General features: G+C 39.2%; 1 protein-coding gene across 1 annotated transcript in view; it reads left to right on the top strand.

The window, feature by feature from the left end:
* Positions 1–18,329, top strand: part of cd2ap (CD2-associated protein) — a 65,875-nt gene that overhangs the window by 2,022 nt on the left and 45,524 nt on the right. The window contains exon 2 of the mRNA XM_061812453.1: positions 17,292–17,449. Coding sequence (XP_061668437.1) covers positions 17,292–17,449 — 158 coding nt within the window. The remainder of the gene's footprint in view (positions 1–17,291; positions 17,450–18,329) is intronic.

Genomic DNA, 18,329 nt, shown 5'->3' with positions numbered 1-18,329 from the left:
GCTTTTATATTCCATTCCAAAACATCACCCTATCGTGGTTTATTAGGTTTGTTTGGTGGCAAATTAGGCTTTTATTTCGTTTGTGTTGCTTTAAATATAACATGCCCAGTTGTATTTCAAGTCTTCTGCACTGAGTTATGCAACCTTCCTACTGCATCTCTTGAGACGTGTTGTGTGTATCAAAGATGTGCATGTGGTTGTGTGCAGTTCAGGAACTTTGCTATGTTGCAAAACAGGTTCTAAACCTTACATGGTTGGCGAAAGGTATTTTTATGAGATTAAAGCTCTTTGTGTGTCTTCCTGTATAACTGGTGTAAAATAATGGACCATAGCATATAGGGAAAAAAAAGACATGACTTGAGACATAGTTTTAAAAAGTACTGCACATACTTAGAAAAAGGCTGACTTTTTTGGTATCTTCATAAGGCAATTTTGAGTTTCCGCGCATTTATTGTTTGGGTAGACTGAATAGTTCATTGATCTGCTTGTATTGAGGTAGTCCATTGTGCGATGAGAGTTTAGCTGAATTGTCCCCTTTCTCTCCAATTGCATTGACAAATATCTGATTTATACAGCATGTACAAAAAATCAAGGCCTTGTTTGCATCAGAGGATATCAAATTCCAATCTTACGCTGTCATGGTGCACATTCTAACTGAAAACCGATAAGAACTGTAGTTTTCAAAGACTAAAACGCAAATATTTGAAAGTGCCATTTAGGTTCTGATTTTTTAAAAATGACATCCCCAAGTGTAACTTGAGCTAGCATTTTATGAGTGTCTTAATTCTGTTGATTTTCACGCTGTGTGAATTTTTTTTTTTTTTGACAATAAAACTTAAAAAGAAAAAAAACTAACCCCTAACATCAGCATAACTTTTCAAAATTGTTTTGTAGCTAAATGTTCCTTTGAACCCTTCATTCTTGATAATGTACTTCATATTAAAGGTATGCATTTTCTCATTTGGCTGAGGGTATTTCAGCTGTGTTTGAACATGTCTAATGTGTGTCCATGTGTTTTTGTGTGTGTCTGTAGTCTTGTGTTCTCTCCCCGTGATGTGTCTGATTCTGGATTATTCTGTTCTCTCTCTGTCTCTGTCTGCCCGTCTGTCTGTCTGTCAGTCTGTCTCTCTATCTCTCTGTCTGACTCCCTCTGTAAATTTATGCACTAATATATCAACTTTGAATCCATTTTCTATATCTGTTGTCCTTCATTATACAGGTAGTTGTGGTTTAGGTGGAACTTGTCCCAACTGACTTAGAGAAGGTTTTTTTATACAGTCATATCTCTACTTATGAACATAAAGAGTAATGAAAAATTCAGGTTACAAGATGCCTCCTCAGAAAATTATTGTCTAGTTACAAAGGAAATTCAGGATACGAAAGGAAAAAAATAAGCTCTGGATACTCGCAATTCCACCGACCGTAAACATCCTGTATCTTGGTTTGTGTGGCACGATAGAGCTGCTCTCACCTTTGCTATCGTCGTAGCATCTTTCTGGCATCCCATTGGGTAGAAGGGATGTCAATCTTTACCCGTGATGTACTCCCTGTATCTTGGTTTGTATGGCACGACAGAGCTGCTCTCTTGGACACTCGACTCTAACTGAATCATGCTGGCGCTGTCACAAGCTAACACACATTGGAAAAGATTACCTTTTTCGTTTGTGATTTTTGAAACTTTATTCTTCTCTCTTCACCTTGGGCCCCAAGAAACATGAGTGGAGTAAAGTTGTGTGCGTGCGTACGTTCATACTTATGTTATCTCTCAGCTGTCAAAGTTTGACTCCTGATCTGTCTGTCTCAGATGTAATGGCATCCAGACCTCTCAAAAAGTAAAATTTTTGACTTATCAATCCACAGAATGTTTCTCTGGTCTTGAGGATAATACATTTTTTTTTTAAAATTTCTTTTAATTTATTTATTTATTTTCGCAAATGTGAGATGTATTCAATGCTAACAGCACGGGTTTTTGCCTGGGAACTCTCCCATGGATGCCATTTTTTTGGTAGTCATGAACACTGACCTTAACAGAGGCCAGCAAGGCCTGCGGGTCTTTAGATGTGTTTCAAGGTTCTTGTGTGATCTCCTGGGTGAGTCGTCATTGCACTCTTCGAGTAATTTTAGTTGATCGTCCACTCCTTGGAAGGTTCACCAGTGTTCCCAGTTTTCTCCATTTGTGGAAAATGGCTCTGATAGTGGTTCACTGGAACCCCAAAGCCTTGGAAATGGCTTGGTAACCTTTTCCAGACTGATGAATTTCAAATACTTTTTTTTCACATTTCTTTTTGAATTTCTGTGGATGGGGGGGGGATTACTTTTTCACAGAGGGTCGGAAAAGATTGGAGATGTTTTTTGTGCTTTAATAAATTGAATTAAAATCTGTATTTTGCAATTCCTTGTGTTGTCTGAGTGATTTTGAAATTGGTTGGATGATTTGAAATCTTTATTTGTGATAGAGGAAAAAAAACAGAAATCAGGAGGAGGTTAAAAACAGTTTCGTGTGTGTGTATATCTCTATATATATCAATCATCCATCCATTTTCCAAGTCGCTTATCCTCACAAGGGTCGTGGGAGCACTGGAGCCTAACCTAGCTGTCAACAGGCAAGAGGTAGGGTACACCCTGAACTGGCTGCCAGCCAATTGTAGGGCAAATGGAGACAGACAACAGGTGCACTCACACCTCAGAGCAATTTAGAGTGTCCAATTAATGTTGCATGTTTTTGGGATGTGGGAGGAAACCGGAGTGCCCGGAGAAAACCCATGCGGGCACGAGGAGAACATGCAAACTCCACACAAGCGGGGCCGGGATGGAACCATGTGTGTGTGTGTGTGTGTGTGTGTGTGTGTGTATGTGTATGTGTATGTATAAAAATAAAATTGAGAATGGGTTTCACATCCACTTGTGCAGAGTTTGTAGTATGTTCTCCCTGTGCCTGCATGGGTGTTCTCTTGGTACTCCAGTTTACTCACACCTCTCAAAAACGTGCATGGTTGGTCAATTGAAAACTCTTGCCTGTAGGTGTGAATGTGAGTGAAAATGTTTTCATTTGGTTTTATATGCACTGCGATTGACTCCTGACCAGTTCAGGATGTATCTCACCCTTCGCCCAAAGATAGCTGGAATAGGCTCCGGCAATCTGCGACCCTGGTGAGTATAAGTGGGACAGACAATGGATGAATGGAAGCCATGGCCAAGTATTTTTATGTGCGTCAGCAGAGAAGTGCGCACAAAAATTCAGAGGTGACTCCAAACTACATGTGTACGATCTTGGTGATGCTCTTGAGCTGCGGGGAGCACCTCATCAGGAAAGGCAAGACCAGATGCTGCTTGGCGCCAAATTGAAGATTTCCTGATGTCTCAGCTCACGTCAGCGATAACGGGTTGTATGGTTTGATAGATGTCTTTATAAGGCAGTATGATGTATATCGTTATACTGCACAGCTCGAGACTAGGCACATGCTGATTTTATGTCTTCTTTCAGTGATTGCATCAAAGTTTTTTTTTTTTCGTCCGTGTGTGTATATATAGAAGAAGGCCTTCTGAAAAAGCTGGTTTTATTATTCTTCCTCTAGATGTTTTATTGAAACAAAAAAAAAAAAACGTAATATTGGGATCTATTTTTTTTTTTAGCATGTTTTACCCCAATAAAAAAAGGGAAGCCTGTATTTTGTAATCTGCAACAATAAATAGTTTGTGTCATATAAAAAAAAAATAATATAGCTACTGGTACAAACTATCATTATTGGAATGTATCACATCCAGAGTGCAAGTTCAGAGGGGAAATAAGCATCTGGATTTTTGCACTGGTCTATGCACTAATCCTAGCATGAACGCCTCAATGGTGCATAGCAAGCAACATTTCTGAAAGTCCCGTTATCACTCAAGTAGACACAAAGTAATTACTGAACGAAAAAGACTCATCACTATCTAGTTTTCATTGTGACTTAACAGTATCACAGTTTGCAAGTTAATTGTCAGATACAGGGGAAGCAAAGATATGCAGCAAACCATTTTGAACAAATAGAGCTCCACCTCTTGCCCAGCCTGCAGTATCCAGACTGATGTCAAATGTTTTAGGGTAAAATATAAATTCCTCATAAAGTGAATCTAAATAGAACCTGTTTTTTTTTTTACCCAATATTTTATATTAGATGTATCTTTCCTGGAAGATAGGTTGTAATAGGGTCGCCCGTGAATTTGAAATTGATGGATGGATGTATAATTACATATGGAGTGTATTCAAGACAGGTTTTGTGATTGCTGTTAGAGCCTAATATGAACAATATTAAAGATTCAAAATGTTTGTCATTCACAATAAACACATTAATAAAATTCTTACTTTATTTGTCTTCCTGCACTCAAATATTGTATACTTATAAAAATTGAGTAAGAACAACATGGTATCTAATATAATATATTAAAAACGTAATTAACTTATTTGTCATACCATATAGTCAAGAAAATAAGTATTTTAACGCCCCGCTATATTGCAAGTTCTCCCACTTAGAAATCATGAAGGGGTCTGAAATTTTCATCGTAGGTGCATGTCCACTGTGAGAGATAATCTAAAAAAAACTCCAGAAATCATAATGCATGATTTTTTTCTTTTCTTTTTTTTAAATGATTTATTTGTGTGATACAGCTGCAAATAAGTATTTGAACACCTGAAAAAAACAATTTTAATATTTGGTACAGTAGCCTTTATTTGGAATTAGAGGTCAAACATTTCCTGTAGTTGTTCACCTGGTTTGCACACACTGCAAGAGGGATTTTGGGCAACTCCTCCATATAGATCTTCACTAGGTCAGACAGGTTTCTGGGCTGTTGCTGAGAAACACTGAGTTTTAGCTCCCTCCAAAGATTTTCTATTGGCTTTAGGTCTGGAGACTGGCTAGGCCATGCCAGAACCTTGATATGCTTCTTACGGAGCCACTCCTTGGTTTTCCTGGGTGTGCACTTCGGGTCATTGTCAAGTTGAAAGACCCAGACACGACCCATCTTCACTGCTCTGACTGAGGGAAAGAGGTTGTTCCCCAAAATCTCACAATACATGGCCAGGGATGAAAGTCCTCCGGATTTTCCCGGAATTCTGGATTTTAAAATTTTCATGAAGAATGAGGAAAAATTGCCTAAAATTAATCCGGATATTAGTTAACAACTTTGAATGAACATGCGTTTGAGTTCGTTGTTTTGCTTTCACAAGCGTAGCCATGTTGAGGCACTAACACGAGTACTATGTACTTGTGCTATCCAGTGATAGGAGGATGGGGGGCAAAAAAATCTGGGCTTGGTCCTTGGGGAACTTCTGCCCAATTTTTCTTATTTATTTATTTATTTTTGGTCGGGATTTAGAAATTTTACTTTCAATTTTTGTCTGAATTTTGTTTACAGATCTCGCCGGAATGCACCACAGCCATCCATTTTTTCCAAAATTTCCCGGGGGGGCTGCTAATGTCTCCGGACTCTTTAGTGCTCACATTTGTATTTTCAGGAATTTTCACAAAAGTCCACTTTCATCTCTAATGGCCGAGGTCATCCTCTCCTTAATACAGTGCAGTCGTCCTGCCCCATGTGCAGAAAAACACCCCCAAAGCATGATGCTACCAACCCCATGCTTCACGGTAGGGATGGTGTTCTTGGGATGGAATGCATCATTCGTCTTCCTCCAAACACGGTTAGTGGAATTATGCCCCAAAAGTTTAATTTTGGTCCCATCTAACCACAAAACCTTCTCCCATGATTCCTCTGTATCGTCCAAATGGTCATTGGCAAACTTATAACGGGTCTTGATGTGCTGGTTTAGGCAGGGGAACCTTCCGTGCCATGCATGATTTCAAACCATGACCTCTTGGTGCATTACCAACAGTCACCTTTGAAAGGTGGTCCCAGCTCTTTTCAGGTCATTGACCAAGTCCTGTCTTGTTGTCCTGGGCTGATTCCTCACCTTTCTAAGGATCATTGAGACTCCACGAGTTGATATCTTGCATGGGGCTCCACTCTGATTGAGATTGACCATCATGTTTAGCTTCTTCCATTTTGTAATGATTGCTCCAACAGTGGACCTTTTTTCACCAAGCTTCTTGGTAATTTCTCCGTACCCCTTTCCAGCTGTGTGGAGTTGTACAATTTTGTCTCTGGTGTCTTTGGACAGCTCTTTGGTCTTAGCCATGTTACAAGTTTGAGTCTTACTGATTATATGGGGTGGACAGGTGTCTTTATGCAGCTAATGACCTCACACAGGTGCATCTGATTCAGGGTAATACATGGAGTGTAGGTGGAATTTCAAAGGCGGATTAACAGGTCTTTGAGGGTCAGAATTGTAGCTCATACAGAGGTGATCAAATACTTTTTTGCAGCTGTATCACACAAATCGTTAAATCATACATTGTGATTTCTGGATTTTTATTTTTAGATTATCTCTTACACAGTGGAGATGCACCTCAGATGAAAATGTCAGACCCCTACATAATTTCTAAATGGGACAACTTGCAATATAGCAGGGTGTTCGAATACTTAGTATTCTACACTGTATAAAGTGTCAAAGGTAAACGGTCGTTATCAGTAGGTTTGATTTGTTAAGATTAAAGGGGAAGGTCAGTCATTGAAAATAATGTATCAGATAGGTCATGTCATTAGTACTATAACTTTAAAATAAAGATTTTCATCAGATATAATTTTAGGTTGTTTATATCGGCAATTTTGAATGTTACCAGTCGCTGACATTTGGCGAGTCACATGACCTATGTGCGCGGATTGCTCTGTTACGTTCCTACATAGTTATTGTCAGCGCTGATTTTTTGGATTTATCCTCACCTGATGAAGAAATAGAAGTATCGGTTGATCAGGAAGACGGTGGATTACGTCCATACAAATTTGAACCTGTGACTGTCAATAATGTTGAATATTCGGATGGTTCTTTGGACGGGAATGACGCGGAGTTTGACTACTTGTAGGCCTACGCACGGGACACAAAGTGTCCGTGGCCAGCTGCCACCCCGGCGTTCGCAGCTGGCTGCCGGCCCGGAGTTCGCTCGCTCTCGGCCGTGGGCCTTTGTTTAAAATTGCCGATATGAACAACCTTAAATGATATCTGATAAAAATCTTTATTTTAAAGTTACAGTACCAATGACATGACTGATGTATTGTTATTTTCAATGAGTGGCCTTCTTAATTGATGCGATTCAAGGCTTATAACAAGCTTCAGGTTTCTGGGGTATGCGGTAAAAACGTTTGCGTCAGTCTTATAAAATCTATTTGAACAGTTGATAATGTAACACGACTCTACAATGATTATATTCATGAAAACAACAACCATTCAGAAATGCTTCCACAATGATTTTTACGCCTAAATTGATGTCCTATCGCCCAGCCCTGTGTGAGCCTGAGAAGGCCTTTGAATCTTTTTATTTTGTGATCAAAGGCTATACAAATAAACTACTACAGACAGGGTCGACTAATGCAACATTATGGTGACTAAGAGTTTGTGTTTTAGAAGAGGTAATAAAAAGCAGCAGGATTTTACCTCCTCATACCACATCACAACACTCAGTGAGCAGTTGTTGCTTGTTTTTTATGTTCGGGACTAGAAATTTGGCGATTCCTTGACATTGGGTTTTTTATTTCTGACTTGGAGTAGACATTTTGCCTCCTTGTAGCTTTGTGTGTTTGGTTTGCTATCGAAACAATTTTTTGTGGAATGTCAGACTTGTTTAATAACTGAGCTCAAGTAAAGAAAAGTAATTAGGTTTGCCAAGTTGAAGCTGTGGGGTTTGTGAAATGTGCACATCCTAACAGAAAGCAATGTGTGTAAACAAACGAGAGCCGGAGAGTTACGGCTTTTATACAGAAAAGCAGCTCTGCATGTTCCTGTGTCTTGCTTGGTTAAGCTTGTCGCACAATACCTACCACATATGCGACCCCTCTAAGCAGGAACAAATACGACAAATAGTCAGTTTCCATGTTAATGATTGTGTTAGAGTGGGAAGGATAGGGAGCAAGGTGATTGTTTCACATGTGTGGCCCTGAAATTTTCCCTGCACTCTTCTTTCCCTCTGCCTTGAAAAATTACCCATTAACAAAAAGTACACGTCGACAAAAGTTATTTAATGTAATGTAATGCGACCCCAATAAAAATAAAATAAAATATAATTATTCGTGCTTGTCATAGTAATGTTAGTCAATGTTACTTCAATGTTAATGCGCCAAAATATTACTTCAAGTTCCTTGAAGTATTTGTTCGTGACTATGAATATTTGTTTGCATCAGCTGACTTTTATTGAATGCAATCATAAGACACAGTTATGGTTGGGCATCATTTGAATTTTGAGTAACTTCAGTCCCGATTCCTCATTTCAATTCTGAATCCAAACGATTCGCCATTAGTTTAGGTATCTGGGTCAAAAAAGTTTGCATGGTTTCAATTTTCCAAATGATGAACATCTATTTTCTTAGCAGGACACACTATCCACTAAAATGAACAGATGATTTGGGGTTCTTGACAACGAATATGAATATGAAACCTATGAACTAAAAGGCGTGTGTGGAACTAATCCAGTTGACTTAATATTCATTGTGTCAGCTAAAAGCTAAATATAGCAGTGTTAAAGTAGATATGTGAGACTATTTTATCATGTCAAATGTTTTAATGTGACATCCATCATTTAAGTTGGTAGATTTTTATTTATTTATTTTTTTGTACACACCACAACTTAGCATTTTGAAACACAAAGTAATTTCACACGACGCCATTGATTCTTTTTTTTTTTTTTTTTTCATTTTCATTTTATTTTTTTTTAATGAATACAACACAGGCACGGTGGCTCAGCTTGAAAGCGTTGGCCTCACAGTACTTAGGTCGGGGTTCAATTACGGACCCACCTGTGTGGACTTTCCATGTTCTCCTCGTGCCTGTGTGGGTTTTCTCCGGACACTCCTGTTTCCTCCCACATCACAAAAACATGCAACATTAATTGGACACTCTAAATTGCCCCTAGGTGTGATTGTGAGTGTGGCTGTTTGTCTCAATTTTCCCTATGGTTGGCTGGCAACCAGTTCAATGTGTACCCCGCCTCCTGCCCGTTGACAGCTGGGATTGGCTCCAGCACTCCTCGCAAACCTTGTGAGGATAAGTGGCTAAGAAAATGGATGGATGGATGACTGGATGAATTACAACCAAATACTACAAAACGTTGATTCCTTTCCTTACTCACCAATCAGGGTTTCTGACACTGTGAGACATTGATGTCAATGTTCTCCCATTTCACTGCGATGTAAAGTTGCTACGGTGAAGGTTTAGCTCGATGTTATGCTTTTTTTCTTTTTTTCAACCCGTCATTGGCTCTTACGTTGGTTTAAAGACTAAAATAAATGCTTAAAACCATCAGTGCAAAAGTGGAACCACCTATTTTACTTGTTTGCTGCCTCAGTGTTTGCATATTATAAATTTTATTGTTTCATTCATGCAATTGCCGGAGAGTTGACGACACTGAAGCTCCGGATGGTGGAGGCTGAGGCTCAGAGCAGGAAGGAAGATGTCAGACTTTTACACATCATGAAAACCACTTTTGCACAATATATATTTCAAGTGTTGCACCGAGGCAGCTCGTCATTAATTTAACAAAGTTAAGACAGCTTTTTGTTTACTGCCATTAGGCAGGAGCATGTCTTCTTGTTAGGCTATTTACATCTAGATATGTTGAACAACTCGGGGCAGAACACCTTTTTGTTTGAAGCCACCTGTTTTTCATTTAATAAATTAATATAAAGTGAAGGACAGTATTTTATGGGATAACACATGGTTGCAATTTTTGCATCAATCATATGACCCTTTGACTTGAACAGATTGTTTCTGATTTCCTGACCTCCAGTCTCTTTTAGTTCTTATTTGTTTCAGTGGGTTTCTCACTTAACTCTCCTATTCAGGAGGTAAAATGCTCACTATTGGGTTAACGTCTGGTGATTGACTTGGCCAGTGTAAGACGTTGCAGTTTTTCCCCCTGAGGAAGTCTTTTGTTGTTTTGGTAGTGTGTTTTTTGCTCAATGTCTCACTGTATGATGACACTTCTCCAGATTAAGCATTTTTCTGTAAATTGCCAGACAAAAGGGTTTTGTAAAGTTCAGAATGAATTCTGCAGCCAACATCATCAGTTACATCATTAGTAAAGATCTGTGAGCCTGTTCCAGAAGCAACCAGCAAGCTCAAGCCATGACATTACATCCAGCATGCTTCACAGATGAGCTTGTGTGTTTTGGTTCAGTAGTAAATCCTTTCTTTGTCATTACAGTACTTTGGCCTTTACATCACTTTGGTAGAGGTGAATCTTGGTCGTGATTGGTCTCTTTGTGTTTCTTCACAGCGTTCACTGTTGATACCCTACACCTGCCTTTTCAAAGACTATTCCTCAGTACAGAAATCTTTTATTTTTCAGGACATTCCAAATTGTTGTATTCACGCATGAAATTCAGTTTCCTTCGGGCAAAATTAGCTGTTTTGAGTTTAAAATAGGGCATTTACATGAATCAACTAGATCCAATGAGTTTTTCCTGGAGGGGGTTGAGTGGTGGTGGTGGTCATAAGGTGTTTCGTACTCCCTGAACGCTCACACCTACAGTAGATCCATTCCACCATCCCCAAACCGATATAATATCTGAATATTCGCAGACGAATATAAGAGTGCATCGGCCCAAGGTTCCGCTGATCCGTTCATTACTTACCTTGGAGTCACAGTAGTTGACTAGACTAGAGTAAAAAAAAAACACTTCTACGGCTTCAGCTGTTAAGAAGTAAAACTTTCACTTATTACAATGATCTAAATGCTGCTTGCTACTTTTATTAATCAGTTATTGCTTATTTGTCAACTATTTCATTCTTGAAACTACAACTTCCACATTGGGCGCTATTTGCTCCAATCCAGTTAAAGCATGAGTGATGTTTAAGTCCAGTTCACCGATCAACGGGACAAGAAAGTCACATTACCTCATACGCCTTCCATTGGACTTTCAAGCTTTGGGGCTGATTATTTTTTTAGGTTATTTTGCAGCAGTTGTACTGTAGGTAGAGTGCCAATAGCACCACATTTTGCAGCATTGAAGCAGCCTGATAGTATAGTGTAGTGATGCAATAAAATGAATAAGCTTGACTTAACCTGAAAACCCAACTGAAGACCAAAAGCCAAAACACCCTAAAAAATTATGTATTATGCAAACAATTTATTTATTTATTATAGTACATTATTTATCTTCTTCTTTTTCTTTCGGCTTGCCCCGTTAGGGGTCGCCACAGCGTGTCATCTTTTTCCATCTAAGCCTATCTCGTGCATCCTCCTCTCAACACCCACTGTCTTCATTTCCTCCCTCACAACATCCATCCACCTTTTCTTTGGTCTTCTTCTTGCTCTTTTGCTTGGCAGATCCATCCTCAGCACCCTTTTACCAATATACTCACTCTCTCGCCTCTGGAGCTGTCCAAACCATCAAAATCTGCTCTCTCTAACCTTGTCTCCAAAACATCCAACTTTGGCTGTCCTTTTAATGAGCTAATTTTTCATCCAATCCAACCTGTTCACACCAAGCAAGAACCTCAGCATCTTCATTTCTGCTACCTCCAGTTCTGCTTCCTGTTTCTTCAAAGTCACTGTCTCTAATCCGTACATTGTGCCGGCCTCACCACTGTTTTATAAACCTTGCCCTTCATCTTAGCAGAGACTCTTCTGTCAACTAGCCAACTGTTCCATTCCGCTCATACCCGTATCTTCACTTTCTTACCACACTCACCAGTGCTCTGCATTCTTGACCCCAAGTATTTGAAGTCGTCCACCCTCGCTATCTCTTCTCCCTAGACTTTCACTCTTCCTCCTCCGCCCCTCTCCTTCACGAACATATATTTTGTTTTACTTCGGTAGAACATTATTTATAATAGTATTATTTCATCTATTCAGCCATTTTCTTTGCTGCATATCCTCACAACGATTGCGGGAGTGCTGGAGCCTGTGCCCAGAAAAACCCCACGCAGGCAGGGGTAGAACATGTAAACTCCACACAGACGGGGGCCGGCATCGAATCCTGAAGCGCAGAACTGTGATGCCAACACTTGTATATATAATTAGATTATGTTATTATTATCCGGCGTCAAGCTGTCCCAAACAAATATTCGTTAATCTAAGATGACACGCTGTGACAACACCTAACGGGAGAAACCAAAGTAAAAGAAGATTATATATTATATATTTTAAACGGCAAATATATCATGAGTAATAAGTTGAGAAAGGTGAGCCCTTCTTTAACACTCCAGGATGCATTCAAACAAATTGCCCAGGAAGATTTTGGAGATGACATGCTGTCTGAGATAAAAGCACTGCAACTGGGGCAAACGTACAGTGGCATGATCCAATGCGAATGTTCTCATGATTTTGAGACATTACAGTTTGATCCGGATCTTCAGGCAGTGATTTCTCATTTGAGGAAAAATGCCACTGCTGAACGGCCCAAAATGGATGCATTTGTCACTATGATGGAAGCTGCCAAGGAAAGGTCAAGACCTTTACTTCCCCTTTTAAAAAAAACGGTGATCTGGGAAACCACCGCCTTTTTAACAAAGTCCTGGAAGAAAATGAAATTCCAGCTAGACAGATGTGCCAAATATACTGTACCACACAATTAGACTTTACATTTGATCGGATCTACCAATAAAAGGCATTTTTTGCCGATTGGCTGATTTTGATATCTTAATTCCCCGAGCCTACTAATGACTTCATTGAGCAGCTCGGAGAAAGACATATTCTCTGCACCGCCGCCGTGCACAGTATATCTGAATTTTAGCTAGTTTAGTCAGCGCATTGGGAGAGACAAGATGCCTTCGACAAAACTAATGCGTGGCTCAGGCTACAAGACAAGTTTGCTCTTTCATGATTGCATTATGTCAAAGTACTACAATAAAATCTTGTATTCTGATACTACCACATCCTGTTTTTTACGATCATTGGGCTTTTTCTTGTCAACTCAAATCCGACATGACTATACTTGTTACTGTCGGGATGACAACACAAGTCGATCACGCTGACTGTATTATAAGAAGAAAATAGGGAAGAAAAACAAAACATGTTGTTGGTCACCGGTGCTCAGGACAGACGAGGACTTCGTTTAAGGCTTGCTTGAGGTATGTTAAAACACCTTTAATGCAATATGGCTCACAAGCCATCAACAAACGTTACATAGCGTTGCAAACTTCTGCTCTTGCTTGTGGCTGTTTCTAAAGATGCAGCCATTCTTGTTGATTATCTGCAGTGAATTCCAACCTCTATGGAGCCAAGGAACATATTTTATAATTAAAAAAAAAAAATCAACAAAGTGAGGCAAAAGAGTAGATACAATAATTGCTCTATGTGCCGTATTTTTACTATATTATCGCGACGCGAGGGTGCATCGTGTTAAAAGGTGCAGTCTTCGTTCCGGGTGGAATTTCAGTATTTAACACATACACAAGGCGCACCGTATTATTGGATGCAGCAATGGTGGCCCTCATGAGATAGTGAGGCACAATTATACCTTTATTTTTCTAAGCAGAAAACCAAGCTTATACTTTTTTTCCCCACTACCATCAGTGCAAGCAAGTCACCAGTCAACACGCCATCATCATCCACGGTATCACACCAAACCAAAATCGCTACACCACAACAAACAAAACAGCATAACCGATAGACAACAAAACAACCAAAACAATGAGCGAAGTAGTAACTAACATGCTCTTCTAATGCTATTTACATACATATTTAGCGCTGCAAAGCATATCGCTATGTAGTGACACTAGCTTAAAACGTATTTAGCAATGTAAACAGTGAGTTCAGTTGTACTTTGTTGAAGTATTTAACTATACGATTGCCAGTGACCTTGAGTTATATTTTTGATTAATCCTCATTGATCAAAGTCCTCATTTTATGTCTCCAAAATTAACAGTTGGGCAAGTTCTCCAGCAAACACGCAAGGTTCCCTCTCATCATTGTCAGTCTTGTTGCCGTGCAGCTCCCAAGATATATTGCCGGGTTTTAGAACAACAGTGGAAGCAGACACGTGAGCCCAAGCATCTACAATCCATTCACAAATCGTGGCGTAACTTGCCCGGTGCTGCCTCCCAGTCATAATAGAGTTGTGTTCACCATTTGTCATCCATCCCTCCCACACTGCGCGCAACTTCACTTTGTACGTCTTGTTTACACCGATGTCCAGCGGTTGAAGATGAATAATAGCAAGCTCCAAGTTCATTTGCTGCTCTTGTTTTTTCACTGTGGTGGTTTGTTCTTTGCTCTTTGAACATTAATCCATTGCTCGAGTTGCTCTTCCAACTCGGGCCAAATTACCTTGTTTCCGTGGAAACTCAGCTTTGTCTTCTTGATTTGGTGAAGGTCATTTTGCTGCTTCATCCACTTTAGCACCATGGATTCGTTGATCTTGAATTCTCTCACAGCTGCTTGATTCCCATGTTTCTACGTGTAATTGATAGCTTGCAGTTTAAACTGTGCTTTATAAGGGTGTTTCTTCATTAGTGCTGTTTTTGGGTTTCCTGAAAAAAATGGACGTTTAGCACAAAACACATCCGGGCATTATATACCTTCTATACCTCTATAACATCTGCATGTTATCTTCTCACATATCCACTTTTCGTCTATATAAGCTCCATGTCGGCAGTAAATGTTCCCAGTTACAGATTTTAGATGTCGGTGCACTGCATTATAAGGTGCCCCGTCCATTTTGGAGAAAATGTAAGACTTTTAAGTGTGCCTGGTAGTGAAAATGCAGTGCTTACGGCCATACACAGTGAAGAAAATAAGTATTTGAACACCCTGCTGCACGTTACTATATTGCAAGTTCTCCCACTTGTAAATCATCAAGGGGTCTGAAATTTTCCTCATAGGTGCATGTCCACTGTGAGAGATAATCTAAAAAAAACTCCAGAAATCATAATGCATGATTTTTTCTTTTTTTTTTTAATGATTTATTTGTGTGATACAGCTGCAAAGAAGTATTGAATAAATAAATAAGCTCCACACAGATCTTCACTAGGTCAGATAGGTTTATGGGCTGTCGCTCAGAAACAATGAGTTTTACGTCCCTCCAAAGATTTTCTATTGGGTTTAGGTCTGGAGACTGGCTAGGCCACGCCAGAATCTTGATATGCTTCTTATAGTTCTTGTTTGGAAGTAGATTAGTGCTACCAGGATTTGAATTTGAAATGTAAAGTGAAATAGGATTTGAATTTGAGATGCCAGAGAAAACAGGATTTGAATTTCAAATGTATTGCGATCACATTTTCAATAGCTGTATTTCAGTGTAGCTTTTCAATATTAACAATTCAACTGGCTACAATTCGCTGTCTAAAATTCACCGTCTGTGCCACCAGGCTGGGTTACTTCAAGTCAGAACCAAGCACCCAACCAATCCAGTTACACTTTATTAGTATGTGACGTCATGTGACTAAGAAAGTCCAACTGCGATTGGCTGAGTGTTCTGCCTGGTGGCACCCATGGTGAGTTTTAGACAATGAATTGTAGCCAGTTGAATTTCAGAGAGCCTACTTGTACTACTTCTACTTCCATATTCTTGGTACTATTGTTAGTATGCTTTTCTTTCTTTGTCCTAATTAATGAAATATCTTAAGTATTAAGTATTTTGACATCAGAGTACCTATGCTCCTATGCGTTAAACTGACAGGAAATGCTCTGATTCATTGTGCTTTTGGCTGTGTTCAATATGCAGTAATCTAAAAGGCATTTCCCCTGACTTCAGATGCTAGCACATCTTGTGGGCAAAAAGACCGACCGGGAAATTGTTGTAATCGTCACAAATCATATTACTTTACTACTGGAAGAATACCTTCAATAGGAAGCCCAATAACCAAACCAGATTATTGATTTGAGTTCTTTATTTACAGTTGTATTTTTTTTTAACCATCATGCAGAGACATCTATGTACAGTAAGACTTCTCATGTAATCTCAAAAAGGGGAATTAAAAAACAACACATAATATAATGGATTGTTTTGTAAGATGAACCACAAACAAAGTGACAGCATACACTGGTAAACAAATATGATTTGAGGTGGCTAATTGTCAATCCTGCATTTTTGGGCAAGATGTGTTTGTACTGGTACTTTGCAGGCACTGTAATCTGTGTCGTTTGTGATTATCACATAACTGCTCAAGTCTATTTCAACCTAAAAATGTACTTTGTATGATTCTCTAAAAATGCACTTTGTATGCTTCTGTCAGTCAGTTTTACGTCTTTTATCTGTTTCCTAAAGAAGGATGCGTCTCTTGATGTTGTGACATGCATCGCTAGTTAGTCTGGAATTACTGTCCACATGTTTGTCGTAATCATTTTTTTTGTCTACAGCTGAGATATTTGATAAGTTATGATCACAGTGGATAGGAGTAGTTATGCTATTCTGCTTGGTCAGGTGTGATAATTTTAGTTTCAATGTGACACCATGAGTGTGAACGACATGTTGAGCAGTGCTTCTCAATTATTTTCCGTCACCCTCCCTCCCCCTTGCAAGAAGAAAACAATTCGCGCCCCCTGACTCTGCCGCGACTATAAATAATATAATCTGTCCATAAAATTGTTACATGTACAGGTCTGCAGAACATTGTATGGAAGTAAATATGTGCCACCAGGATTTGAATTAAAAATTTTGTTGTAAAATTCAGTTATTTCAAAGTGATCACATTTCCAATCGCTGTATTTCAGTTTGAATTTTCAATGTTAACAAATTTGCCATATAAAAAAAATCAACCTTGAAAATTCAAACGCAATATTTTCAGTCTCCTGAGATTCAACTGGCTACAATTCGCTATCTGATATTCAACTGGCTACAATTCACTGTCTGAAATTCACCGTCTAACAACGAGCCAATCAAGTTACGCGTTCTTAGTCACATAACATCACATACTAAGAAAGCGTAACTGGATTGGCTGATTGTTGGGTTCTAACTTGAAGTAACCCAGCCAATCCAGTAAAATAGTTAATAATAGTTAAACCCAGCTTCCATGTTAAATATTTTCATGAAATGTTAATTTAAATTGTTTTAATTAATCTACTACTTTAATAATCATTAATTTGTCAAAATGTATTTTGTATTTTTCATTTTGCTGCGGCTGCTATTTTTTATTTTTTTTTAATCCGACCCATCCATGTCCCTCCTTTGTGTTTTGGCTTCCTCTCCTCTTACGTTCCCTCTCCGTATTCCCTCCTCTTCTGTTTTCTTCTTGATGCCCCTCCAACCTGTGATGTCCGGAGCAGAGGTTGTTGTAGAGTTTGACTACGAAGCACTCCATGAAGATGAGCTGACCTTGCGAAAGGGGGATCTCATAAAGAATGTGTGCTGCATACACGAGGATGGCTGGATGGAGGGAGATCTCAATGGCAAAAGGGGGCTCTTCCCTGACAACTTTGTTAAGGTGAGAGCAAGTGGTTTTTGTTTCTGAATTCGCATCACATATTTGTTTTGCCCTTATGTTTGCATCTATGTTGGACTGAGTGATGTTCTGCTACATTAGCAACCAATCCAAGAGGTATTTGCCATAGCATCATTATACAATTTCATTACATTCTATAACTTTGGTGTATTTTGTGAAATATTGCAACTGTAATGCCAAAAGTGTCTCTCTCGAACCCACACATACGCAACTCATGGTAAACATGTTTTTGTTTTAATGAGTTTGAACATGAGTTTGATCATTTTCCATTTAGTATTACACTTTGATGTAGATCTCTTCCAGGATGTGAAGACCTTGCCTGAACTCCTCAGAGGGCTAACGATTTCCTTTCATAGACACAGCAGATTAACCCTGACGGGATAATTTAGCATAACATTTTCATTTATTTTAATATCTTTAAGCCATGTTGTCTGTGTTGAGTGATAGAGGCACACAGGATAAAAGCCCATCCACCTATAATATTTTGTCATAGTCTACACTGGCGAAGCGACAATGCAGCCCGACGCCGTCCGACGTGCACATCGACAGATTTCGTACGCGGATCTTTTATTACATTATGAGAGACCGATTACATTGTCCGCCCCAAACTATTATCTTTTTTTTAGTAGCTGTATACACACCTACCTGTCATTTGTAACCCACGAAGCTCTCGTCCTCTACATCCGTGCAATCCATTTTTCACGACGAACCGGGTCTCTTGCAAACTTATGAAGGGTAAATCCATTCTCCCGAGTGTTCAAGCAATTTGCAGCAATGCAACGAGCCGGCATTTTGGCTAACACGAAGGAACAACGAGCTACCTTCCCGGAGGTAAAACTAATGGAAACAAATGAGTCCACTT

The sequence above is a fragment of the Syngnathoides biaculeatus genome, chromosome 23 (genome assembly GCF_019802595.1).
Source record: "Syngnathoides biaculeatus isolate LvHL_M chromosome 23, ASM1980259v1, whole genome shotgun sequence".
Lineage (NCBI taxonomy): Eukaryota > Metazoa > Chordata > Actinopteri > Syngnathiformes > Syngnathidae > Syngnathoides > Syngnathoides biaculeatus.
The sequence above is the reverse complement of the archived record's forward strand: the minus strand, read 5'-3'. Positions and strand labels throughout refer to the sequence as shown.